The sequence below is a fragment of the Rissa tridactyla genome, chromosome 19 (assembly GCF_028500815.1).
Source record: "Rissa tridactyla isolate bRisTri1 chromosome 19, bRisTri1.patW.cur.20221130, whole genome shotgun sequence".
Lineage (NCBI taxonomy): Eukaryota > Metazoa > Chordata > Aves > Charadriiformes > Laridae > Rissa > Rissa tridactyla.
Window position 1 is genome coordinate 5,393,922 of NC_071484.1, and position 26,242 is coordinate 5,420,163.

The 26,242-nt window shown below is 58.0% G+C and overlaps 1 protein-coding gene across 3 annotated transcripts; it reads right to left on the reverse strand.

The window, feature by feature from the left end:
- Positions 1 to 328: 328 nt before the first annotated feature.
- On the reverse strand, positions 329 to 25,125 carry RND2 (Rho family GTPase 2). Of its 3 annotated transcripts, XR_008469859.1 has the most exons (7): positions 24,979 to 25,125; positions 24,801 to 24,888; positions 9,326 to 9,435; positions 4,128 to 4,262; positions 3,124 to 3,382; positions 1,192 to 1,564; positions 329 to 428 (listed from the first exon to the last, which is right to left on the reverse strand). XR_008469859.1 is itself a non-coding variant. In XM_054224370.1 (6 exons), exons 1-5 carry the CDS (start codon positions 25,078 to 25,080, stop codon positions 3,134 to 3,136), a joined length of 684 nt encoding a protein of 227 aa, XP_054080345.1. In that variant the 5' UTR covers positions 25,081 to 25,125; the 3' UTR covers positions 1,168 to 1,564; positions 3,124 to 3,133. The 3 variants fall into 3 exon arrangements, 2 of the variants coding, with proteins under 2 accessions (XP_054080345.1, XP_054080341.1); XM_054224370.1 differs by lacking the exon at positions 329 to 428 and having other exon boundaries at positions 1,168 to 1,564; XM_054224366.1 differs by lacking the exons at positions 329 to 428; positions 1,192 to 1,564 and having other exon boundaries at positions 1,592 to 3,382.
- Between the last annotated feature and the right edge of the window lie 1,117 nt (positions 25,126 to 26,242).

Here is a 26,242-nt window from a genome sequence, read left to right on the forward strand (position 1 = left end):
TGGGTACCGTGCAGAGGCAGGGGCATGTAGTAAATGCGCTGACACAGCAGGACTGCAACGCTCCATCCCCCTGAAACCACGTCCTTAGAGGTCAGCACCCTGAAATACCTTCAGCTGTCCCGGGTTCTGTACCTGGGCCACAAGCAGCAGCAGAAATGCTCACTTGCCTGCAAGAAAAGAGCCTGCTGATGGAAACTGAGGGTATAAAGGCTTGCCCCCATGGGCTTTAACATCTCTGCTTCACCCTGCTCACGGATCCAGCTCGGATACTTCATGATAAATGGGCTTGGAGGCTGTTTCACTTGCCTTAGTCTCTTGAGAGGTTTTGGTTGCCATTAACTCTGACTCGTTCTTCCAGAGCTGCTGCTGGGATGTGTGCCTTTACACTGCCACAATCCATCCCCGAGGGCCATTTGAGCAGCAAGAGCCTGGGAAGTTCAGCGTACAAAAAGAAAATCAGCAGCAGCAAGGGAAGCACGGCTGTGGTCGCAGCAGAGCTGACAACTGAGTTATCTTTCCACACCGATGCCCCAAGAAAACAGGAGAGCTTTGCCAGGCGCTGCCGGGCAGCTCGAGCCTGTCTCCATTGAGGACCAGCCCAGCATCATCCACAGCAGCGTCTCCTGAAGTGCGGGACGGGAGGGTTTGTGCTGCCGCAGCCCTGGCCTGGCAGGGCGAGCAGACGGTCCCGGCATCTCAGTCCTGCTGCTCGCCAGCCCGCTGTGTAGGCAAATGGGGTATTCTCTCTCCTGACAAACTCGTCAGTTTGGTCTGTCACAGCCTCAGCCATCCCCGCTCCTGTTTATCTCCGCGCTGGTTAAACAGCCCGACGCTGCAGCGCGGCTGCAGGCTTTGCTGGGTTTCTTGCGTGTCTCCAGACCTGGAGGGTCTGGAGTTGCTGCAGGAGCTGGAGGGGCGCAGGCACCCAGCTGACAGCCCCGGGAGCTTCCCAGCCACCTCCTGGAGCAACAGCCCCTTCCTTCGTACACCTACACTCGACACAGCTCAGGTTTGGCAACCGCTACCCACTGCTGGAGATACGCTCATAAGGTGAGCTAACAAGTCGATATAGGGCCACTGTGAGTTTAAACTAATCGACGGACCAGAAGCTGCATTTGTATAGACTGCCGGAATAAATTCAAAAGCCTAAAAGGTGCTAGGTGTTGGGAGGGAGATACGCTCGCCAAATACCGTTGTGCTCACGTGGAGAGGAGGAAGACACAGTGACGATACTGCACGAGGATGATGAGAACAAACGCAGGTGGGTTAAGAGGACTCGGTAGTGACACTTGTGAGCCGCGGCTCGAGCAGGGACACGGTTTTGTTCACTAACGTTTGCAAAGACCCTGCAGAGGCAGAGAAAAGTACGGTGATGCCGAAGGCTGTTCTTGGCATAGCGCCTTGCTCGGTTTCTTTCCTCCCAGGCCGCAGGTGGGCACTTTCATGCTCTTGCAACCCGCACCCAGCACAACAGCACCCAGTCATCGCTTGAGCTTTCTTCGTGCTGGGAGCGCAGCTGCTCCGATTCCCAAATAGCCTCCATGACGCAGCCAAAGTCTAAGACCTGGTGGGGGGAGAGCAGACACAAAATATTAAGTCAAAAGCCGTCTTCACTTGCTACCGACCCAGCGAGGACTCGGGCAGCTCGTGTCAACTCAGAGCGGAGGATCGGGCACAGACAACCTGCAAATGCTCCGCGGTGTTTAAGGGCTCAGGGTGGAGTGAGAGGTTATTCAAGGCAGGTGTTTCAGCTCCAAAAGGAATAGCTGCAGCTAAGTCCTTGGCGTTTTTCACTCGAGTATATGCGTGAGTGTGTTTCGAGAGCCAGAGAGACGCATTAGGACACAAATAGCAGGCAGGCAGTCAGACATTTTGAGAGGATGCCTGGTCTGACTATTAGAAATGAAGAGAGTCAAGCACTGTGCATTTTCCAACGCTGTTTATTTGTTTTCTGGAGCCCACTGACACAGCTGGAGCTGGCAGTGGAGCACATTCTTTTTTCCTTAAAGTGTCTATGTGACATTAAGTCAAGGCTAACACTGTAGTCAAAGGCATTTAGAGAGGGCAGCAGCAGAAGCGATGATGAGAGGTGTTGGGAGGAGGCTGTACAGCAGGGCAAGAGGCGCAGGCAGCACCTTCCCTCCCACCGCCACAGCGGAGACGGGGTGCAGATGCGCCTATCATCTTTTTGGTTATCTGCACCAGACAAACACAGCACCATGCAACACAATCTGCAGCTGGAAATGGGCGGAGAGCAGGATGTGGATAGTTATTGCAGTCTGCCTTTTCGGAAGCGCGGCTGCCGGCGGCGGGGAGCAGCCTGACGAGTCACCAGGCTGCCAGCGGCTGGGACGCCAGCTCCCGAGTAGCGTTTGCTTGCTGAAGGGAACCACAATACTCAGGATGCATCTACTGGGATAAACCTCTCCCTTGGAGCCAGATCCACTCCGCCGCATTTCAAATGGAGTTCAAGTATCTAAAATACCGTGTAAGAGCCACCTATCTATTTTCTTCGCAGGAGGTGGACTGCCGTGGTGTCTCGGCAGGTTAAGGTTCCTTCCCAGGGTGCCTTCTCTCCCAGCTCTGGCCCAGACCTGCACCTTCTGTGGCGACTCACTGTCCAGCCTAGCTGAAAGCAGCACCGCCTCAAACATCACCTCTCTTCTAAAGGAAGATTGGAAGAATACCTTCTCCTGACCGCACTCTGCTGCTAGCAACAGCACCCCCCTCCCACCCTCCAGCCCAGGTCCCGCGCAGCCCGCCGCCCCACGCTGTGCGTGCTGTATCGCTGCGCAGAGGCTGGGCCGTGGGGGCAGGAGGGTGGCACGCACACGGGGGTCGCTCCCTTTTACTTCGTTTCACCCAGTCACAGACCTTCCAGCACCTCAATACTCCTCTGCCAAGTGGTTCCTTCACCCCAAGCAATCCGCACAGCAGCAGCCAGCCCAAGAATCTCCACGGTGGGGGTGACTCCTGCACCCCGGTTTGCAGCCGGGACCTTTGCTCAGCCCGAGAGACTGAGAGAAAGGCTTTGGAAAGGCGGGCTGGCTCCCGCAGCCAGCACCATGCCCTTGTCTCAGCCAGTAACTGTACAAAAATGGACAACACACACACATTATTTACAGCCTGTTTTTCACATGATGGAGCAGCTCTTGGCTCGGTCTTTCCTGATCTCTGTGTCGTTGAGTAAGTCCGTCCTGCCAGACATCTGTGATGCCCGCTTCAGTCCCCGTTTGGAGTTGCTGCGCTTCAAGTTCTTGTGCACCCTGTTGACGGAGGCGAGTGTGGTCACGTGAAACACATCCCGTACGCTGTTCTCCGAGACCTTGGAGGAGCACTCTGCGTAGGCCACTGCCCCGATCTGCCGCGCCAGCGCGCTGCCCTGCGGTCCAGAGAGAGTGGGAGGAAAAGGGAGGAAGGTTAGGAGACCAGAGCTCTGCAAGGAGCATCCTTTCGCATCCCCGTCAGCCCCGCCTTGTGCTGGCAGCCCCGTCAGAGCGCCGCGGCACAGCCGGAGCGGCTCGCTCACAATGCTCAACCCGCCACCTCTGTAAATAAAGCGCAAGCAGCTAAAGTGCAACACGGAGCCGGGCACAGAGCAGCCCAGAGCGCAGCCGCCTCTGCGCTGCACCACAGAGGTTGGGTCTCTGGGCCAGCCTGGAGACACTGCGGGGTCCCCCGGTGGCCACAACAGCCCCTCAGACCCCCCCCCCGGCTGCAGCTTCTTCCCCCCTCAGTGTTTCCCCAACACTGAACCCAGCAGGAGGGTCACTCGGAGCAGAAAGAGCTGCACTGATCTAGGAGATGCAGAAGGACAACACTCCCCTTTAGCCAGTCCAACTTATCAAATCAGGCACCTCCACCGCCTTTGAGGAAAGATTGCTCAGCTGCCCACCAGGAGGCTGTTCAGCGGAGCATCAGGAATAAGTCAAGGTCTGCCAGAGCTGGGCAAATGCGTGCTGTACGCGTGAGCAGCTCAGAGTCCATCGGCCAAGACCAAACCAGCTTGAGACCAAGACCTGGCCACAGCGGGTGATTTGCCGCTGAGCTTCCTTCTACTATTAGGTCCTGCAGAAACGTCCCACCTCACCTTCCCGAGCCCCGGGGGGACGGCTGCTCAAACACACCTGCTCGTGCGTCACAGGGATGAGGCGCTGCTTGGAAAGCTCCCGCAGCGTGTTCAAGTCCGTCCGCATGTCCAGCTTGCAGCCCACCAGCACGATCTTCGCGTTGGGGCAGAACTCTTGAGTTTCCCCTTGCCACTACAGAGGAGACAAGAGGGAGAAAGTGCTCAGGGGCTGCTGATGGACCAGAACACTTCAAGAGGCCTGGCAGCACCTCCACGTCAAGTTGATTTTGGCAGCAGGCAGCCTGCGAAAGGGTCAAGGTTGGAACAACAAAGGCAATCACAGGGTCTCAGCTCGTCGCTCCCAACCCCGTCCAACCAGGCCGAGACCCCCGGCCCTGGAGGGAAGGACGGGCCAGGAGACTTGTGCCATCAGTGCCTACCAGACAGCATCATCCCGATGCTAGAGCAGGGTATCACAGAATGGTTCGGGTTGGAAGGGACCTTAAAGATCATCTCGTTCCACCCCCCTGCCCTGGGCAGGGACACCTCCCACCAGCCCAGGCAGCTCAAAGCCCCATCCAACCTGGCCTTGGGCACCTCCAGGGATGGGGCATTGACAACTTCCTTGGGCAACCTGTTCCAGCGCCTCCCCACCCTCACAGTAAAGAATTTCTTCCTGATATCCGATCTAAATCCACCCTCCTTCAGTTTGAGGCCGTTACCCGGTGTCCTGTCATTACACTCCCTGATAAAGTCCCTCCCCAGGTTTAGATGAGCCATTAGGAAGAAGTTCTTTCCACTGAGGGTGGTGAGACACTGGCCCAGGTTGCCCAGAGAGGGGGTGGAGGCCCCATCCCTGGAGGGGTTCAAGGCCAGGCTGGATGAGGCTCTGAGCGACCTGATCCAGCTACAGATGTCCCTGCTCACTGCAGGGGGTTGGACTAGATGGCCTTTAGAGGTCCCTTCCAACCCAACCCATTCTGTGATTCTACGATCCAGCCAACGCCTCCGTGCCTCACCGCCACGGCAGAGCCCACCACCCTGCTGCAGGCCCACCAGCCGCTTCTCCTGCTCCCGCCAGCGAAGGGGTCTTCCCTCCACCCCAGCGAACGGCGGCGGCGACGGCAGCCGGGGTCCCAGCACCGCCTGAGCATCAGCACGCGCTGCCAAGGCACCATGGCCCGCCCCATCCGCACAGGACCCGTCAGAGCGCCGGCACTGCTGCTGGCAGCCGCCGCAACGCCGCTTTGAGGTCTCTTGCATCGGACCGGCGGTGCCTGGTGCCAGCACTGAAGCCGGCCACGGCCCCGCTGCAGCCGGCACGGCCGGGCTTCAGGATGAGAGGACGGGGCACAGGCAATGACGGTCACCACAGTCAGGGTGGGATCCTCCCGGCGAGGACGCAGACCGGGAGCGGCGCTGGAGGCCGAGCTGAAGGCGGGAAGCAGCGGGACAGCCACCTTCGGTGTTCTGGGTAGAACACGAGGCTCTAATGGGACTTCAGACCCGGACTCTGGTGTGTGTGGCTTTTCCAAACAGGGGTCACAGCTGTTTCGAGACTGATTGGCTCGTCAGGGCACTTTAACAACCGCCACAGGCAATGATGGGAATGGCCGGAGTGCCTCTCGGATAACTTTATGCTCGCTTGCTCCAGACATGCCCCGCAAACCTGCTAAATCTGAGCTGCGGTGCCCCGCGCTGGGCCAGGGGGGAACCGTCCTGGGCATGACAGTGGAAAAATCATGCCCACTGCAAAGGTCAACTCGCTGGACCTTTTGAACCGTGGTCAGCGGGGAGCTGTTTGCACAGCACACTCATTATTTGTGTATTATCGGGAGCCACATGTTAAAAACATTATGACGTTCAGAGCGTAGCTACAGCCGGGGAGATGAAGAATTGAAACGATGGCAGGAGAAGGCCAGGGCAAACATCCACGTCCTTTGTGCTAACAGTCCCTTTTCAGAGCTCCAAAAACGAATGCCCGGTGTGCAGTTAAGTGTCCCCAGCAGTAAATAAAACTGTCCCCTGTGACCTCCCCCAGGGGAGACCTGCACAGCCCCATCAGAGTGTCCACACCCTGGTTACTTACCTGGTGTTTCTGAAGTAGGATGCAGATGATAAACTGAGATTATCCCGGCTAAAGATATCACTTGTAATTAGCAATTTCCTGCTGCACTAAGTGATGGTTAAGCACATACCCTAGGCAATTAGAAGGGGAAAGAAAACCAACCCCCCCAACCTGGGGGTCCATAAGCTGGTGGGGAATGGAACTGCCAAGAATGACCCAAGTTTCATTCAACCAATATCACACCAAAGCAGCTACAAAATATGGAAAAATCTTATTTTCCACCAGGAGGTGGGCTCAAGCATCTTCACCATGACCCCCCTTTCCCTGCTGCCAGGGACGTTTGTCCACCAAGACCCAGGCACATCCCAGCACCCAGGCAGCACGCCGAGTTCACAGCTCCTGGGAGATTTCTGGTGTCATGGCCACACAACATCAAGGGCTAACACACCCGCAAGAGAAGGACGATGCAGTCCTTTTGGAGCTGGAATTCAAGCACCCTGATTTACCTGAAGAATGAAAATCCTTGAAGGGATTGAGCTGTAGGGTCTGCTCTTACCAGGCAGAGGTCACAGAATCACAGAATCCCAGCCTGGCCGGGGCTGGAAGGGCCCTCTGGAGATCATCCCCTCCAACCCCCGGCCAGAGCAGGGTCACCCAGAGCAGGTGGCACAGGAACGCGTCCAGGTGGGGTTGGAATGTCTCCAGAGACGGAGACTCCCCCACCTCTCTGGGCAGCCTGTGCCAGGGCTCTGCCACCCTCACAGCAAAGAAGTTCCTCCTCCTGTTGAGATGGAACTTCTCAGGGGCAAGTTTGTGCCCGTTACCCCTTGTCCTGTCCCCCAGCACCACTGAGAAGAGCCTGGCCCCATCCTCCTGACACCCCCCCTTTCAGTATCTATAAGTGTTGATAAGATCCCCCCTCAGTCGCCTTTTTTCCAGCCTGAGGAGACCCAAATCCCTCAGCCTTTCTCCATCAGAGAGGTGTTCCAGTCCCCTCAGCATCTTGGTGGCCCTTTGCTGTCCCCTCTCCAGCAGTTCCCTGTCCTTCTTGAACCGGGGAGCCCAGCACTGGACACAGCACTGCTGCAGGTCATGGCTGTCGGTAATAACGTGGGGCTCCCCGGTCTACGGAGAGGGACACGACCCCCTTCTCCCAGGACTGACACCTTAGGGAGCCTAAGACTTGCTGCGCTATCGAAGCTTGTCGGAACGAAGGCACCAGCCCACGAAAACCCGCTTTGTCTGAAACGAAGAGCTGCTTGTTTGCATTCTCTCAGATGGCCCCTTCCCTTCAGCTGTACATGCTGTACAGGCAGCCCCGGCGTCAGAAGGGCAGCAGTAGTAAAGATTTCCTCTGCTGAATTAGCATTTTTGCCTGAGGCTTGAATAGGGAGTGTTATTTTCCTTATTCGCCTGATATCAAAAGCTAAAACCCATTTCGACTTCATGGTGTCTTAGGAATTTTCCTCACCTCCATAGGCTGCCAGCCTGCACCAAAGGAAACACGGCGTCTACTCAGAGGCACTTAAGAAATCCCCTGTGATTTAGGGTTTATTTTAAGTCGCCGTATCAAAAAGGCGTTGCCTAACAGTGCTCAAAGCACCTGCGAGGCTGCCCGGGGAAGACCTTGCACCGAGCAGCGCAGACCCACACGAAGTGTGTGCGGAGAGACAGAAACAAATCCCAAACCCAGCTAATTATCGATGGGTTTGCATCTCATTAAGGTATAAGTGATTTGCTTGCATTATTACCCTGCTGACTCCCGAGCTGAGCCGGGAATTCTTTCAGTCCGCATGAAAACACGCCTCCTTCCACCCGGCACGCCTGGTACCCGGGACCCGCTTTGGAAACGAACACTGAGCCATTGACCGAGTTATCTGAAGGGTCTTTGTCCCCTCACCAGGACACCGCTGAGACACAGCCCCACTTCTCAGCCCTCCCAGCAGCTGGGTAAGAGGCACTTGCTTCGGCACAACATTTGGCAAAACGCGGAGAGGCCAAGAGGGCAGTCGGTACAATGTGACTGGTTCAGAGAGTGGCCAGTCCAGCGCCGGCAGCCCGGGGCTCACTGGGGAGAGCAGCAAGAGGAATCGCTGCTCTGTAGTGCTTTTCACGCCTCGGTGTCTCAGCGAGATTCACAAACGAGATGCTGGCCAAGACTCGCCTCTGGGAGAGGATGCAGCCGCCAGTGAGCTCTCTGCAGCTCGGCTGCACAGCGGCGAGAGCTCCCTGGAACCACGGCTCCTGGATTTCATGGAAAGAGGCAGGGAACGGCCATCACCCAAAGGATGCGAGTGGCAGGGAAGCCATTTACCCTCTCCCCTGAGCAGCATCCTGAGTTGCTGGACTTACACCATCTCGGAGTAAAGCCTCACGTGGGGACCGCTCCCTGGGTGCCACCGTCTCCCCCGGAGCGTGGCAGGCAGGCACCTCTGGGAGGCCAGCCAGCGGTGCTCCACGGCAGGTCCCCAGCCCCGGGGGGGCTCTCCAGGCCCTGCCAGACCTGCCAGCTGGAAATATCTGCTTTGCCAAAAGGCGCTAACGTGCAGGGAGAAAACTCTCAGCTGCTAACGCAGAGCATGGCCCGGCAGCTCCGCAGGCAGACGGTGCTCAGGGCCCTGCTGTCCAGTCCAGTGGCATTCTGCCGTCTCATTTTTTTCATTCCTGGGTTTGAAATTCAGTGCCACAGCTCATTATTCGTGTTGTTGAGCTACGGGGAACCGACTGTTGTCTTTCTTACTGTGCAGACGCTGAACTGAGGGAACAGCCAAAAAAACCTGAGCTCTCTACTTGCCTGGAAACAGGCACCAGGGGCCAGTTCTCCACTGCTGCAAGCGATCCATGGCACACTCACCGGTGGTTATGCTAACCAGAGATGCACACCACCTTCCAAGGTCTTCATGAAAACCAGAACAAACGCCCTACATTTCTCTCTGTCCCCACATTTGTATGTGCACACGCACAGGCGCCCGCACATGCTGCAGGCTGCCATTCACTGGGCCCCTTTCAAATGGAAATATCTCGCTTTCTGCTGTCAGCAGCAGCAGCCCGTTCTCATCTGAGCACACAAACTCCAGCCGAGGTTTGGCCACAGGGCCGGAGCTTTTAGCCCTGATGACTTCTCAGGGACCCCAGGGCGGCTGCGGCGGGGGACATGTCTCCAGCCGGAAGGCACGCCGGGCACTCACCTTCTTGAGCACACTGTCCAGCGTCTCCGGGCGGCTGATGTCAAAGCAGATGAGCACAGCGTCCGAGTCCGGGTAGGCCAAGGGACGGACGTTATCGTAATACGCTGAGCCTGCAGAGAGGAGCGGGAGGAGAGCGGTGAGCAGAAAGTCCCGTCCCACTGACCGCTCGTCACCCCAAGGCAGGAGCCCCAGCCCTCTCTGCCAGGCAGAGATCTTTAATTCCAGAATTCCAGTAAGAACTGGAGACGCTGCCACATGACGCAATGCTCTGTCGGAAATAAAGGATGTTGACCCAAGCTTTTGACCAGTGACCAGACATCATTAAGGTTCAGCAGAGTTTGGTTTGCAGAGGATTTGGTCCCTTTGTTTAGACAAGAAGTCAGAGGTTTGGTCCTCGTGCTCTTACATTTATCCCTTTGTGAGGATATAAACCCGAGTTTTGCATCCCTCTCCCTCCCTAGGAAGCGTCTGGCAAGTCCGAGGCTGGAGCTGTGCTGCCAGGGCACGCGGGCTCACTGCAGCACAGGGACCTGGGCAGGGCTGTGACACCGAAGAGCAGCACCCGCCTCTCTCCGCCACTCGCATCCGTACCCAACACTTGTCATGCCGTTGCCGTACCACCGACAGGGGAAAGGTGTGGCTGAGAGAAGACAGGGAATGCTGCTGCTATTTTTCATCCTCTCTTGCTATCTTTATACGGGAGGGCTTGCTCACATGGATTGTGAGAATTTAAGGCAGGTAAAAAAAAAAAAAAAAAAAAAAAATCAGGCAGATTCTTTTTGGTGCATAAAAGATGTGACAGGATTTGGTGAGCGAGCTGGAAATTGGAGGGGATGATTCGGTATGCTGCAGGATTTCTCAGTGAGCAGGCAGAGAGCCCAGCCTGGATCCTGCACAGCTTCTGCCGCGCACGCGCGCGCGTACACACACACACACCTTCGATGCAAATTTCAGGCATTAAAGCCATTGTCCCATAATGGTTTTTTTGAAGTGCATTCTGTGCGCGATTGTAGATGCCTCAGTAAACAGTAATGGAGCAATCAGCTCACTGCTACTTAAAAACACTGTTTCGGTTTTATATTTGGCTTTACAATGGCTTAAACTTCCTGGAGGGATGAGAAGCAGATGTTTATTTATGAAAAGGGGAAGCGGAGACACCAGAGTCCTTGTTGAATCTGCCTCCTCTGAAGGAAGGATCGCCCACCCCGAGGCCGAGGGAACCGGACGCGCATCCTGCCCCGGCCCCTCGGGACGCCCGGACCCGGCACTTTCCCACCCTGGGGAGGAGGGTGGAGCACCCAACCCAACCCCGGTGTCAGGTGGCTCCTTGATGAAGTTCAGCACCTGATGAATTATGGATGATGGTGGCTTATGTTTCCGGGAGGATGGGAATCTGCCTGGGATAAGCGTGAGAGGAGAATAGGCTGATTCTCCCCAGGGGCTCCAACTCTGGCTCTTGTCTGCAGGGGGGCTCCCAACTGATGTACGGCAGAGAGCGGGGCACAGCCCCTCGGCACAGCTCTGCGCACCAGGTGCTTTGCAAACACCCCGGAGCCCTCTTGCGAGACTCATCCGGGAGAGCAGACCTGGCTGCGACCGCTCCTTCCTCCGCCCAGAGCCCACACGGGCAGGCTGAGGGCATGCGTTGTCCTCCCAAACCCTGCCCAGCTCCCCAGCCTGGCCACGCGCTCTCCCCTCCACACCAGCCGACAGCAAAGTTCCAAGGGCGGCCACCACCGGGACCTCCGCAGCACAGAGGCCAGGGCACGCACAACCAGCTCAGCCCCAGCCGTGCCCACGCAGCCCCCACTGCTCTCGTGGGGGGATTCCAAATCATCTACAGGGATTCTAACCACCAGGGATTCTAAATCATCTACAAAATCATCTACGGGTATCTCCAGCTCTTACAGGCAGCCACACTGCCGCCAGCCCGCAGGAGCAATGGCACCCCCTGCTCCCAGCAGGGAGAGAAGCCGCAGCCCGGGTCTGTGTCCCTGCAAAGTCACCGGGAAGAGAAGCAGCTGGGATCCAGCACATTAAAAAAAAACCCAGACCCTGATCTGTGCAGAGCCCGGCCCTCTTCCCAGAGGGAAAGTCATGTTCCCTGCATGGAAAGGAGCCAGCCCCTGCGGTGCCTTGGCCAGCATCAGGCTGGTGCACCGGGCACAGCGAGCCGGGGCGACCCTGCATCCCAGGCGCGGGAATTTCTGACACAGCTTCAGGCTGACGCTGCTTCAGTCCGTGACTGGCAGAGCTGGCACCAGCGAACGCTCCCTCCTGCAGCGCAGCAAGGTGACCCAGCTCCCGACGGGGACGCTTTCGAAGGCAGCGCCAAGCTCAGTAGCGCCGAGCTCCACTTTGGGCCGAATTTTCAGTCTCGCACCCGGTGTGGGTTTAACGGATGGGATGTGAGATCCAGCACTGATCCGCATGCTTGGATTCGCTGGGTCCTTTATCGGAGCCATGCCCTCTCCCCCACGCCCACAGGGGTATCTGCCTCCAGACAGGGCTCCCCAGCACACGCTGGAGGAAAGCGTTCCCACACACATCCTCTCCCTGCGGCTCCTGAGTTTTACATAAACACTGCAGATAAATCTGCCCCCTCCCAGCCCAGGAATGCTCCTTTTGTAGAGGTGGTTTTGGCTCCATTCAGCACAGACATTGCCACAGCAAACTGTATCATAGCAACCCGCTGCTCCCCTCAGCAGCCAGCCAGCTCCTCGGCCACCGATGCGCAGCCGAGCAAGCCCTTCCGTCATCCCGCAGGACCACCACCATCCCCACCCCGGAGCCAGCAATCGAGCTCTCGCCACCCGGGACCACGGGAGGAGAGACCCCTGTGCTGGTGCCAGGAGCTGACGGAAGGGATGCACCAGGTCAAGAACCTCGTTTTCTTCCTGAGATCAAAATTGCCTTCACGTTCATTAACTTTCTGCTCCAACTCCGAAGCGCAGGAGCAGCCCCTGGCACCTTCGCTGGTAGTTCAACTCACCAGCTGCTCCGGCAGCAGCAACAGCCAGCGCTCCTGGCCTCGGCCACAGGAGACCGATGGAGACCGATGGTCAGAGCTCCCAACAGGGCAGGAGAGCTGCTGTCCTCCAAACTTAGGTCATCTCCAGCTTTCTTTGGACATGTCTCTATACCGAATCGGCAAATTCTTTCTGTTTGGGGGATTATTCTTCTAGTTTTGGCATCTATTACTTTTTCATTGAGTGTGGCAATTAAAAAAAAAAAACAACCAAACCAGTCTCAGTTCCCTCAGCTCCAGGTCTTGAGCTTCATTGATTCTAAGCAGCCGACACCTTTCAGATATTCCAGCAGGACACCCCAGGGACCCAGAGTCTGGCACTTCGGAACACCGAGGCACCCAAGGTCGTGTGTCTGCAGATCCAGCCTCCCTTCGCTGCGTGAGTCATTCTCCCACTTGGCAGCCAAGTTTGCAAGAAACAGGACCTATGTGCATCTGTTCATGATTACAGGGAGAAAACTGGAGCAAGCCAAAAACCAGCTTAAAAATAAAATCCGTGCGGGTTGTTGTCTGAAATATGGGGGCAGATACAGCCTCTTTCTTATCAGCTGGCAGCCCCTCAAAATGCCTGGCACTGTGACTCGGAGACGCAGCTCTCGGGCAGGGGACTGAAATGTGCTGTTTCATCTATACCAACATAGTGTTAATCTTCATTTGTTCCTTATTAGCTGTTCCGAGCGATAATGAGCCTCCTCAAATGGGCACCCTCCATCCCACAATAGCACGTTACAGACCAGGAAAGCAAAGACGCACGCAGAGCCGCGATCTGCTCTGCGAGGGGCTCCCGCAACCCCAGCCAGCTCTGGCTCCGAACGGAGACGAGCGCTGCCAAGACCTAAATTTTTTCAGCATCGCACTTGTCTCGGAGGGCTCACTGTAAACCCTCCCCATGGAGCCAGCAACGCTGCGGCGCACGCTGCTTTCTGCGGGGACAGCCAAGAACATCCTTCACAGGATGAAGCAGAAATTCATCCCAGCTTTCTGGAGAGCCGCATCGACAAGCCCAAAGAGCCTCGAGTTACCTCCCCGCAGAGCGGTGCCAGACGAGCAGCGGCCTTTAGGGACTACAGAGGATGTTTTCTTTGCTTGACAAATCCCACCACCAGCTCAGCCAAGCTTTTGTCTGGAGGACAAAGCTGTCAAAGGAGGACCAAGGTGCAGCTGTCACAGTATCCTCTCTCCATGCATGGCAAGAAGCCTGTGTCACCTCTCAGCTGGCATCAGACATGAGGAGACCATCCCCTCCACTGCCAGGGGTCCACATGGCCGAGCTTCACCGGCTGCATGTCCCTCCAGCGCTTCCCAACACAGGGGCTCACAGAATCCCAGCCTGGCTGGGGCTGGAAGGGCCCTCTGGAGATCACCCCCTCCAACCCCCGGCCAGAGCAGGGTCACCCAGAGCAGGTGGCACAGGAACGCGGCCAGGCGGGGTTGGAATGTCTCCAGAGACGGAGACTCCCCCACCTCTCTGGGCAGCCTGTGCCAGGGCTCTGCCACCCTCACAGCAAAGAAGTTCCTCCTCCTGTTGAGATGGAACTTCCCAGGGGCAAGTTTGTGCCCGTTACCCCTTGTCCTGTCCCCGGGCACCACTGAGAAGAGCCTGGCCCCATCCTCCTGACACCCCCCCTTTCAGTATTTATAAGCGTTGATAAGATCCCCCCTCAGTTGCCTTTTTTCCAGGCTGAAGAGACCCAAATCCCTCAGCCTTTCTCCATCAGAGAGGTGTTCCAGTCCCCTCAGCATCTCGGTAGCCCTAACCCTTTGCTGCTAACCCTTTGGAGCTGCCGCGTACCAGCACGCATGCTCAGCGTTTCCCGAGGTTAAGCAGAGCTTCTGGAGCTGAACTCACAGCTCCCAGTGGCCTTTTGTTGCAGAGAAATTTATCCGAGTGACTGCTTCCTAGCGGCAAAGGCCCTGGGTGCAGAGGCCACGGCTCTGAGCCCCCTCGCGCCGGCCATGGCTCATGGGCGCAGCTGCCGCAGCTGTGCTTGGGGAGCAGGATGCTCGTGTTCCACCACCGCACGCTCTCCCCACTGCTCCAGAGCTGGTTAATATTACATGAAGTGCCAGTGAACGTGACGGCTTTCATGATCAGTTGTTCCTTTGCCAGGGCAGAGGATGAAGGTGTTAATAATAATAATAATATATTTTATTTATAACACACCTAAGAACGAAATCTCTGCCCGATTCACGGACGTGCTGGGCAGGGAAAAACCCACCCAGCTGCTCCTAGTTGGGACTGTGGCCATGGGCAAAGTGGCGGCCGGGGAAGGGGCCAGCAGGAGCCCGGCTGCGCTGGCCCAGCCCCGCACCAGTGGGCTCTCCCAGCCAGGCACCATTTGCATCAGAAAGGCCCCCACCCCCCTCAAAGCCCCCGCTATTGTCCCCTCCCAGGGCCCACCGAGGGGAAAGCATAAAAATGCTGGATGGAAACCCTGGTGGCGAATAAAAGGGCAGAAGTGGCAGCTGTCCCAGACGCCCGGTGCAGAGGCCGGTCCCCATGGTGAGCCCGCAAAAATCTCGGCTGCTTTTTTCTGAGACGTCCAGGACGCTCCAGAGCTGCCATTTCCTCTGCAGATGCAACAAGAGGGCACGGAGTCACCCTAAAATATTTCTCACTGCTAGAAAAGGGGAAATCAGCCCAGAGAAACAATGGCAGAGTTTACGGCGGAGGGTAAAGAGGAATTCAGCCTCAGGGAACACACAAGAGCAGCGGTTAAACAGCCCCAAAGGTCATGCCCGCTCCCTTTATCCTACTGGGAGCAGACTAGGAAGGAAATTTTTCTTCTGTGGTCCTTTTGCTCAACGCAGTGAACGCACCACGGCCCAGCCAGTGCCTGAGGGAAGGGGCAGGTCACGGCCCCGGCCAGGAGCTCCCCGAGTGGGCACACCTCGGGCTCAGACCTCCTTTGCGAGGACAAAGCCGCCCATGATGACAAAACACGTCACCCGTGTCCACCAGCAGCTGCCATCCCCACGGCCACCTCCACCCCGGCCAGTCCCGTGACGCGGCCCCAGCGGCTCCCCGGGTGTCTGGGGGTGTCCCCTGCGTGCGCGAGCCCCCAGGCCATCTCCTCTGCAAGACCCGCTGCAGCTGGGACCCTGGGCATCGCAGAGCCCAGGGACAGGCATCCACAACAGAGAGGCCATCTCTCACCCAGGAGGAACCACGAGCGTGGTCAACTCTGCAGACACGGCTTCCCGCCTCGGGGATTTACTGTGTCCAGTGCTGGGCTCCCCGGTTCAAGAAGGACAGGGAACCGCTGGAGAGGGGACAGCAAAGGGACACTGAGACGCTGAGGGGACTGGAACACCTCTCTGATGGAGAAAGGCTGAGGGATTTGGGTCTCTTCAGCCTGGAAAAAAGGCGACTGACGGGGGATCTTATCAACGCTGATAAATACTGAAAGGGGGGTGTCAGGAGGATGGGGCCAGGCTCTTCTCAGTGGTGCCCGGGGACAGGACAAGGGGTAACGGGCACAAACTTGCCCCTGGGAAGTTCCATCTCAACAGGAGGAGGAACTTCTTTGCTGTGAGGGTGGCAGAGCCCTGGCACAGGCTGCCCAGAGAGGTGGGGGAGTCTCCGTCTCTGGAGACATTCCAACCCCGCCTGGACGCGTTCCTGTGCCACCTGCTCTGGGTGACCCTGCTCTGGCCGGGGGCTGGAGGGGCTGATCTCCAGAGGGCCCTTCCCACCCCGGCCAGTCCGGGATTCTGGGATTTTAGTTGCCTTTATAAAGGCAGAAGGCAATGTTTGAAGAGCAATAGCTCAGTGTGCCTGGTATACGACAGACCAGAATATGCAAATGCCCTCCTCATTCCCTGTATCATTAGTGCTGATGGGCTTTATATAAACAGCAGACCAGGAAATTAGCCATTGCAGCCTCCCAAACTGCGAGAGCTGCACATCAGGGAGACAATGATCTGAAGCATCACAAGTTCAGAGACCGACTTCATCCTCCCAGTGTGAAATCAGACCCTCTCTCCTGAGAGAGAATCAGAGGATTTTTTTTTGTTTGAAGATTGATAAACTGCAGCAATGTTCCTGAGCACCCTGCAGGTCCCCACTCAGCCGGGGCTCGGAGGCGGGTTAAGGATCCCTGACCTTGCCTGGCTGGTTATTGTCTGGAAGGGGAGGATAATGCAGATCCCACTGATACAAAAAACATGTTCCTGACACTAATATAGTGCTCATTAGAGTCCAGTCCAGAAGAGTGACAAGTGGCAGAGACAGGAATTAAAGCACTGGTGACAGACTCAGAGACACTGGTAATGACGGACTCTGGCAGCACCGCGGTCCAAAGCCCAGACCCGACAACTCTGGGGTCACAATTACGAAAGAAGCAGCAATTAGTGACATTAGAGATTAAAGTGAGTGGCACTAAGAGCAAAGCAGACCTGGCAAAACAGAGTCAGAGAGAGCCGCCATGGCGCCGCGTTCCACTCCGCAGTGCAGACCTGGCTGTCCCTGGCAAAATCTGGGCTGACAAATCCATCCCGCTGTCCTGCCGGCACCGAGTGCCCTGTGCCGCTCGGGGCATCCCGGCTCTGCCGGCACCGAGTGCCCTGTGCCGCTCGGGGCGTCCCGGCTCTGCCGGCACCGAGTGCCCTGTGCCGCTCGGGGCGTCCCGGCTCTGTCCACAGCAGCTGCACCTTCCCTCCGAGAGGCCATCTCCACCACAGCCCGAGGCGCAGAGCTTCCACCGTGGCATCCCCTGCACCTTCCCATGGAAAACCATTGCTTCGCCACAAGTGGAGACCCACCATCCTCGCAGGCAAGGCCTCAGAAAGGTTTTACTCCAAGTGAAGGTCATGATTTGTTCTTCAGAAGTTAGGGTGTGACAGAGCCGCGCCACGGGGAAGGGCCTCAACGCTCTGACCCCGGCAGGCTCGAAACGACAGAGTTGTCTTGAAACGAGACAAAGCCCTGCCTGCCAGAGAGAAAGCGGGAGAAACAAGGAGAGACGAAGCATCCCACCAAAGCCGGAGGGAGACAGAAAGCAGCAGAGAGAACTGCTGGCCGCTACTCCGAGGGACCGAACGTAGCATGGCCATCGGCCCCAGGACTTTACAAGCTTCTCTCATGGCCGGACCATGACGTTTCTCTTGTTTGGGCGACATCACTGCAAAACCCTGAAGTGTAGGAAAGACATCCATTGACATGGAACAAGCAACCGTCTGGAAAGCGCACGACTGAAACAACAGCTAATCAGCTTGGACAATTAACCTCTGCTCCTAATTCTTACGACGCACGTACAAAAATGAGTAAATTACTAACCAGCCCAGCTGGCATACCTTCAGGACAGCCATGATCAGGATGAAGGGAATGGTATTCGCACGGGCTGAGGTGGCATTTCTGGGCCCCTCTCCAGACCTTATTACTGGAAACCTGTCGCTCGGGAGGAGGCTGTTCTGCTGGATTTACCGGCAGAGAAATCCCCAGCCCAGGCAGGAACAGGCTGCTTCTGCCTTACCCAGCTCCTGTGCCCCGTCTCACGCGTGCCGCTCGCAGAGGTTCAGAGGAGCTTCCTCAGGTGCAAACCGCACTCTGCCGACTGGGAGGCAGCTCTAGAAGGCCCTGCCTGCTCCTTGCGGAGGTCCCTGCTGGCACCTCTGGCTGCTGGGGCTGCAGGGGAGCAGCTCGACCAGGCTTCTCACAGCGTGCTGGAGGGAAATCCCGCCCGCGGCAGCTGACACGGGAGACAAATGGGAGCCAGAAGTCCCTTCCTGGCACTCTTTCATTGTCACAGGGGCAGCTGGCATTGCCACAACCTGCCTGTCATCCTTTCTACGGGGTACAACAAGGAGTAGGAGTGGCAACAGATTCCCACAGCATGGCCCAGCCAGCACACGCTCCGGCTCCAGGGAACAGGTCCGGGGCCTGAACCAACACAATTATCTTTATGCAATGTGGCACATTTCAGGTTTGCCGTGCATAAGCAGCAGATCCCTCCCTGACTGCTCGGCTACCAGATAAGGTTTCTCCCCGCAGGGAAGGCTGGGCCCGCACACTGGTGAAGTTTCACTGAGTGGAGATTTTATCGTCAGAATCTGGGGCAAAAGGAAAGCTGCAAAAGTCCTCACTGCACGCACAGGGCCCGGGGCACACGCCAACCGGCTCCTTCAGAGCTCTCCCTCCCACAAAGCCTCCTGCCGTCCTCCATCCGCCGTCCCAAAGCACCGCGTGGTGGGGCGAGAGGGGCATCCTCGGCACCGCGCTGGCTGAGGGCTGGTAGAAAGGCAAACCACCGCAGGCAGAGGACGGGGCATGACCACCCCGCACCAGGGAGTTTCTGCAGGTCCATTTATGTGACCACCTCGTTAAGCAGCTTCTGCTCACCCTAAACATGCGTTGAAGTGGCATCAGGAGGTGCCACGGAGCAGCCGGACCGGCAGAAGAAACGGGGAGAGCAGAGCCGTGCTGTCCTTGCCCACGGGAGAGAGCGGGTCCCCTCCCTGCTGCGGGGAGGGGGTCTGCGTCACAGCCGGGAACAAACCCACCCCACAGAAAGCCCTTCCTTGCCTACGAGGTCACAGCAGCCAACAGGGTCGGCTGGTTGTCGCTAATGGCACCGTTCCTACTCAGCACCCCCCGTGACTCCCAGGACACACCATCGCCCCGCTGAGCCTCCCGGCTCCACAGGGGAGACAGCACGGATGCTGCCACGGGGCGTGCTGCCCTGGCTGAGGGAGGTGCAGGAGAAGCAGCCTCCGTCCCTGAGCCACCCAGCATCGCGGCACCCCCACGCTGCGCCCAGCCCAGCGAGGCGATCCTCCCAGGGACTGTCATGTCATGTCATGTCATGTCATGTCTTCTCAGGTCCATCCTCCACCCACTCCAGCATGAGCATGTCTGATGCCGTTTCTGCTGCAACTCTTTAAACTTCTGTCCGACTGGTTACTGACCTGCCTGAGAACGTGACCCAGCTGCACATATTTTTAGGCTTAACTATGTATTTGTGCTGAGGCAGAACACAAGTATGCTGGTTTCAGGCTCCCAGCCTCAACAGGGAGCATGGGAGGAGCTATTTTGGTATGGAAAGGGCAGCTCCACATTTTTTCTCTGCCTCAGAGTGCAAGCGGCATTGAACTCTTCCCAAGAGAGAACTTGCTCTTGCGCTTTGGAAGAGGCAGCCATGGCAATCCCGGAGCCACGCGCTGGGAATCCAGGCACAGACAGCTCAGCATCCATGGAGATGCCATCGCTAAACTCGGCCCCTTTCAGCTCGCTAATCTCATCAACATTCCTCAGTGGTTCCCCTAAAGAAGGCTCCGTTACCGCAGCCTGTAGGTTCCCACGCAGGCTGTACCAAGGCAGACTGTTTGCTGAGCACAGGCGAAGAGGGAAGAAGAGGGGGATTTGCAAGTCCCAATGTTATTCTTGTCTTGAAAGCACATCTGCTTAAGAGACAGAAGCCCCGGCCAAGGACCGGCAACTCCCCTGTCGTGAGCCGAAGCACGGGGGGGACAACGTGGCACCGCTGAACCTGTGGGCACCGGCTGTTGCAGGTTGCCGTAGGCACTGTGGCTCTCGGCAGCACTGCGTCCCGTTGGTCCGCAAAGGACAGAAAAGTCCTCTCCAGCGGCTCTCCAAGAGGGCAGAGATGACGTGCGAGGCGCAATGCCAGGCCCGGGCACAGAGGATGCAGATGCCCCTGTCAGAAATGGGCAGCTCCACGCTGCACCGGGATCTGCATCAGCAAAAGATGCACCAAGCAGGTAAATGGCCTCAGGTCACATCACCGCTCCGCTGCCTGCTCCTGGAGGCCACAGACACAGAGGGCAGGCAGAGCCTCCCAGCATCAAGGGGTGTGCACCAAAATCAAAGAACTGAGCCCAGGCTGCCATGCACAGAGCAGCTTCCTCCCCATTATCACTGGAAACAAACCCAAACCCCCACCCGGGTACAGGGCAAAGCCTTGGACACGCCAGCACGGAGGCTGCAGCACTCTGGCCTCGCCGAGGCGGTGTTGCCTGAGCCCGTCTCTTCCCCTGCTGGTACCCGGTGCTGGGGAAGGGGCTCTGCGGGGACGCCGGTGTGGTGCGTGGGACGAGCAGGGGCATCAGGCCAGTCTGGAGCTGTGGGCAGCAGGTCCGGAGTCACCGCGGAGCCCACTGAGGTCCCTGGGAAGGAGGTCAGCCAGCGCTGAACGCCCTCATTGACAGAGAGCTGCGGAGCACCGCAGAGGCTCCGCTCCAGGCGTGAGACCTCCTGGAGCAGGCAGACCCACGGACACTCCCCGATCCCACTGGGAACGCAGCTATCGCATCGCTGAGGGAACCGACCTGCCCGGCGCACACCTAGTGGTAATCGCACACCCTTTCCCACCTCTGAAGCACGGAAATGAAACTCGCCTACTCTTTGCAAAGCATTGCTAGCGATCCCAAAACCACCCGCCCTTCCTCCGCCCGGCCGCGAGGAAGAGAGCTCCTCCTGACAGGTCTGGGGCACCCCGCGGGTCCGGGAGGCACCCAGCCCTTTGGGAGCAGCACTCCCAAGCCACCAGGCATCCCGTCGAACAGGAGTTTCCCCCCCCGCCACATGATACCGGCGCCGTGCAGAGGAGTTGTTTCTGTGCCGAGCACATTCGGCCAACAGGCAGCAGAGAAAGAATTTGCCAGAACGGGAGCACGAAGAGCAGCAAAGAGCCGTGTCCTCCGTCAGGCTCAGGAGCGGAGGTGCCAGGGCACGGCGGAGCCCCGTACGGCAGGCAGGCTCCGCACCCCTTCGCTCACCCACAAAGGTGTCAAACTGCTTTTTAATGGAGGCTTTAGAAAATGGCACGTAGCGCAGGCTTTCAGGGGGACGGGAGGGACGGGACGTCCCTGCTGTGCTGTAAAATGGCACCCGAAGCAATTTCGCTCCCACCGCGTGCCCCGAGGTGGGACGAACTTAAACCGAAACAAACTTGAAATGCAACCAGCACCTGCAGAGGATGGACAAGGGGTCAAGCTCAAGCTTGGTTCACTTTTCTCCCTGGCAGGTCCCGAGATCCGAGGCCCTTCAGACAGTGCCGAGTCCTCGCGTTTGCCCTGTCTGAGCGGCGCGGATTTCATCCCTGTGACGGATTCTCAGTGCTGGAAACTCTCCGGAGTCACCCTCCCGCCTCAGAAAAAACTAATCAATGGACAAAGGGATAAAAGACATTTAAAGGAAATCAGAGGGCCCAATACAATTTGAGAGCCATTCCGTTCTCCATCGCTTCTGCCCCCCCTTTTGTCAGTATTTCTCTAACTCGATTTACCGCCTTCCTGCCGGCTGCTAACGTCACAGCTGCATTTGCCACTTCACACGAGGGGCAAATTCACCCTGAAAGGCTGCATTTTCCGACGCACTTATATCACTACCAGCCCTGGGGAGCCGACAACATCCCGGTTCGTACAGAGATTATCAACGGGCCTTTGGAGCGGCCAGGGAGGCTGTGGCCAGGCTCAGTCGCAAAAGAAGGGAGTTTTCCGGGCAGACTGCTCTCGCCCCAACACCCATTGCTGGGTGATGCTCAGCTCACCCTGCGCAGCTTCCAGAGTCTCCGACTACTTTCACAACTAACTAGGGGAGGGGAATTGAAAAAAAAAAAAAATATGAAGTAAATCAATAGTCAGCTCCTCCTTCCAGGTCTCTTCTGATTTCTGGAGGAGACCTTCAGCTCCGATTACTTACCTAAGAGATGGTGAGGGTTTAAAAGGTAAAGGGTGATCTTGAGAGGAGGAGGGGAGCAGTTTCCCAGCACCTCCCTTCCCGCTCTTGCTGGGATGGAATTTATCATGAGCAATAAGCCCCTGGGTGTGAAGCTGCTCAAAAGAGACAGGAGGCAGCACAGCAACAAGGGAGAGTGCACCCCGGTGCCCATCATTCTGCAGGAGGAGGGCAATTAGCCGCTCTCCATCCCTTCAGCTCAGCTGGGTCAATTCGCTATTGTGCAAAATTTCTTTTGCTACCAAAGCACCTGTTTACAAGCGTCTCCAAAGGGTAGGGGAAATTCAACAGCAGCTTGCAGTCTACCGCTAAAAATATCAGTTTACCAGGGAAAATTGCTGTGTATTGCTTGGCAGGACTATTTATCGAAGAACTAGCTCCTGTGTAATTCAAATCAGAGCTGCAATGGAAGCGGATTTATCTGGAGAACTATCTAGCAAACTCTATCTACAACAAAGCTGTTAAACAGGTCTTACATTTTTCATAAGGAGAAGAGAGAACAAATCAAAGTCCATCTCTTGGCTATAGAGATAAACGTTAGGCAAACTTCTATCTTTTGTTGAAAAGGGTAAAAATGAATGGGTGACAGCATCAGATGCAGGTATCGGATACATATACACAGCTTTAGAGACTTTTTGTCATGTCCTTTTCTTTTAACATTTGTAAGATCAAAGCCAAGCATTCCGGAGAATTCCTAAAAAGCAGACAATGCATCAAACGTGCTTCCACACCCTCAAAAGGTGAAAAGGTGAAGTTTTTCCCGTCAAATACAGACGCTCAAAGCAAAGCCATGCAGTGCCCAATAGACACCCCCCCACCCCAGCCCCTTTTCGGAGGCTGCCCTCGGTTCGGAGCCCCCCACAGCCAGGGGGATGCTCAAGCTGCACGACAAGCACCCCGGTGACATGGGGGGTCAGCCACCCCTCATTCCCAGCACACCCCAACCCGGACTCACCCCCTCGGAGCAGCTCCGGGGACCTTCTGTGGGGCAGCCCCTGGTCAGCCAGGATGGCTTCGCTGTTACCAAGCATGAAGGACTTCGCGCAGCCACGTCCTCCCAGCACCAGCCACGTCCTCCCAGGACCATCCACCATGCAACGCCTGCACCTCGTAGCCACCATTCTGTGCCGCAAGCACAGCTCCCCAGCGGGCGCTGAGAGCGAGCCAAAGCTCCATCCACAGCTCCAGCACCCAGAGCTGCCCGACGAGCCAGCATCCTTGCGGCTCACAGCACAGCACACGTCATATGGGCAAAGCAAAAGGCTCCTTTTTGTCTCAGGGAATAAAAAGCAGCAAAATCAAGACCTCCTGGGTTGGAAAGCTCCAGAGCAGACTCAACAAATGCATTTTACGCCTTAGAGCTAGTCCAAGACTCAGTAAAGCCACTGCTCTAGCTAGAGCTGTGCTGATCCTACAGCTGTAATTTGACGGATGTAAAATTATAGCAAGGAATTGAGAGTACAAGAGCAAAGAAAGTCCTAGGTCACGTTTTAATTTATTATTGCTCTTGGACACTGAGAGGACTTCATTTGTCCTAAGGACTCCAGAAATTATGGGGAAAGAGCATGAGCGAGCCTGTGAGGTATGCACACCGACATCCGCAGCATTCAGCCGCACTGTGTGTACGCAGCAGTCCAAACAGGTTGTCAGAGGCAAATTAAAAGGTGCCCATGAACTTTGCTGGATGCCAATATTTTTATGAACTCTGCGTCAAGCACTTCACTTGCAACTCGCGCCTCCACAGAAAGACATTAAGTACGGGAAGGGTCTCGGGGCGGGGAGGGGAGGGGGGGCTGGGACAGCTGTGCCCGCAGCTTCATGCAGAATCACAAATGAGGACACAAAGAGCCAAAATCAAAACAACAACAACAACAAAAAAAAACAACCAAAAAACACAAAGAACCCCAGACGCTCTGCCAGGGAGTGATGAAAGGACAGCGCATTCCCGCAGCGCATTCCTCCCCAAGGTGAGGTCTCTTCCCAACCTGCGCCTTTGCCTCTTCCCCGTTCCTCCCCGCCCGGCAGGGATGGAGCCGTCCCCGGGGGGAGAGATGCCGCCCGGGCAGGGACGGAGCCGTCCCCGGGGGGAGAGATGCCGCCCGGGCAGGGACGGAGCCGTCCCCGGGGGGAGAGATGCCGCCCGGGCAGGGACGGAGCCGTCCCCGGGGGGAGAGATGCCGCCCGGGCAGGGACGGAGCCGTCCCCGGGGGGAGAGATGCCGCCCGGGCAGGGACGGAGCCGTCCCCGGGGGCGAAGGGGGGGATGCCGCCCGGGCAGGGACGGAGCCGTCCCCGGGGGCGAAGGGGGGGATGCCGCCCGGGCAGGGACGGAGCCGTCCCCGGGGGCGAAGGGGGGGATGCCGCCCGGGCAGGGACGGAGCCGTCCCCGGGGGCGAAGGGGGGGATGCCGCCCGGGCAGGGACGGAGCCGTCCCCGGGGGCGAAGGGGGGGATGCCGCCCGGGCAGGGACGGAGCCGTCCCCGGGGGCGAAGGGGGGGATGCCGCCCGGGCAGGGACGGAGCCGTCCCCGGGGGCGAAGGGGGGGGGGCCTCACGGCTGCCGGAGCCAAGACCGGCACGGCCGTGCCTGGGAACCAGCCGGAGCTGCGGGAACTGCCCGGGACCGCCCGACCGGGAAGCCGGCAGAATGCGTGATGGAACGCGGGGCTCCGGGGGAAGGGGAGACCCTCGGCCGGAGGGACGGACGATCGCGACCCCACCGCCCCCCCCTCCCGCGCCGCCCCCGGCTCACCTGAGGTGTCCCACATGTTGAGCTCGGTGCGCTGCTTGTCGATCTCGAAGCTGGCCGTGTAGTTCTCGAAGACGGTGGGCACGTAGCTCTGGGAAGGGAGGGAGAGCAGAGGTGAGCGCGGCCCGGCCACCAGCCCGCCCGGCCACCCGCCCGCCCGGCCACCCGCCCGCCGCCGCACCTCGGGGTAGCAGTCCTTGGCGAAGACGTGGAGCAGCGCGGTCTTGCCGCACTGCGTGTCCCCCACCACCACGATCTTGCAGCGCGCCAGGTGCCCCTCCATGGTGCGGGGCCGCACCGCCCGCGCCGCCGCTTTACCGGGACGGCCCCGGCCTTGGCCGCGCCCCCGGCCCCGACGGCACCAACCAGGCGCGGAGCGGAGCCGGCGCTGGGCAGGGCCGTGCCGACACGGCCGCCCCCGACCGCGGCCCCGGGAGCCGCCCCCCGCCGGCCCCGCCGCCCCCTCGGGGCGTCCCTCCGCCGGCTCCGTGCGAACCACCCCCCCCCCCCCCCCGCTCCCGGGCGCGGCGCGGCGCGGGGGTGGGAGCGGGACCGGGATGGCCCCGCCGCCGCCACCGCCACCCCACAGGCCCTGCCCGGCACCTCCCACCGCATCGCGGCCAGAGGGCTCGGCCCGGAGGCCCGGGGCTACCGGAGCCCACTCCCGACGGGTGCCCCCAGCATCCGCCCCCGGCAGGGCCCGGCTCCGGACCGGCGGGGGAGGCCACCGGCCGCCGCCGTTCCCCGCACGGGGGGTGCCCCCCTTCCCGCCTCCCATCCTGGCGTTGCTGGAACGGGACTCGTTTCCCAGAGGAATATGGCAGAAATGGGAACACCCAACATTTTATCCGCCTCCACGCGAGTTTTAGGAATCCCGTATCTCCGATGCCCACGGGCAAGTTCCCCCGGGGAGGACCGGAGCCCCATCTTTTGTAGAGGCTGCACCCCCCAGGCCTGGCTGCACAGGGCAGCGGTTCCGCTTTCCCTTCCTCCCTGAGCACAGACAGCGCGTCTATAAATTACAGGCAGTGATTTTAATTAGCAGAATTATTGAAAAAGGAAAGGCTCCTCTACTGCTTATATTTTGCTGGCCACACTGCAGAAAGATTTACCGTAATGGCAAACTTTCATTTGTCAGAAACAAGCTGTCACAAAATGCAGTAAAAATAGAAACCGTGAAGACAAAGCAAGTCTGAAGAAGTGGAAATTAAAACGTTTTGGCAGTGAAACCGGATTTATTAATGGACTGAGGGGGCAGTTTTTTTTTGCTGAAATCGCAGCCATTTTTCCTACATAAATATCGGTGCTGTGCGTGAAGTCGGGCTGCGTAAGGAACAGAGGGGTGGTGCAAGGCATGGGGCCATACAGGTACCCAGCGGTTCCACGCGCTGATTCGCTTTCTGCGGGGTCCGCCAGGCACTGATGGGGGCATGTCAGCCCCAGCC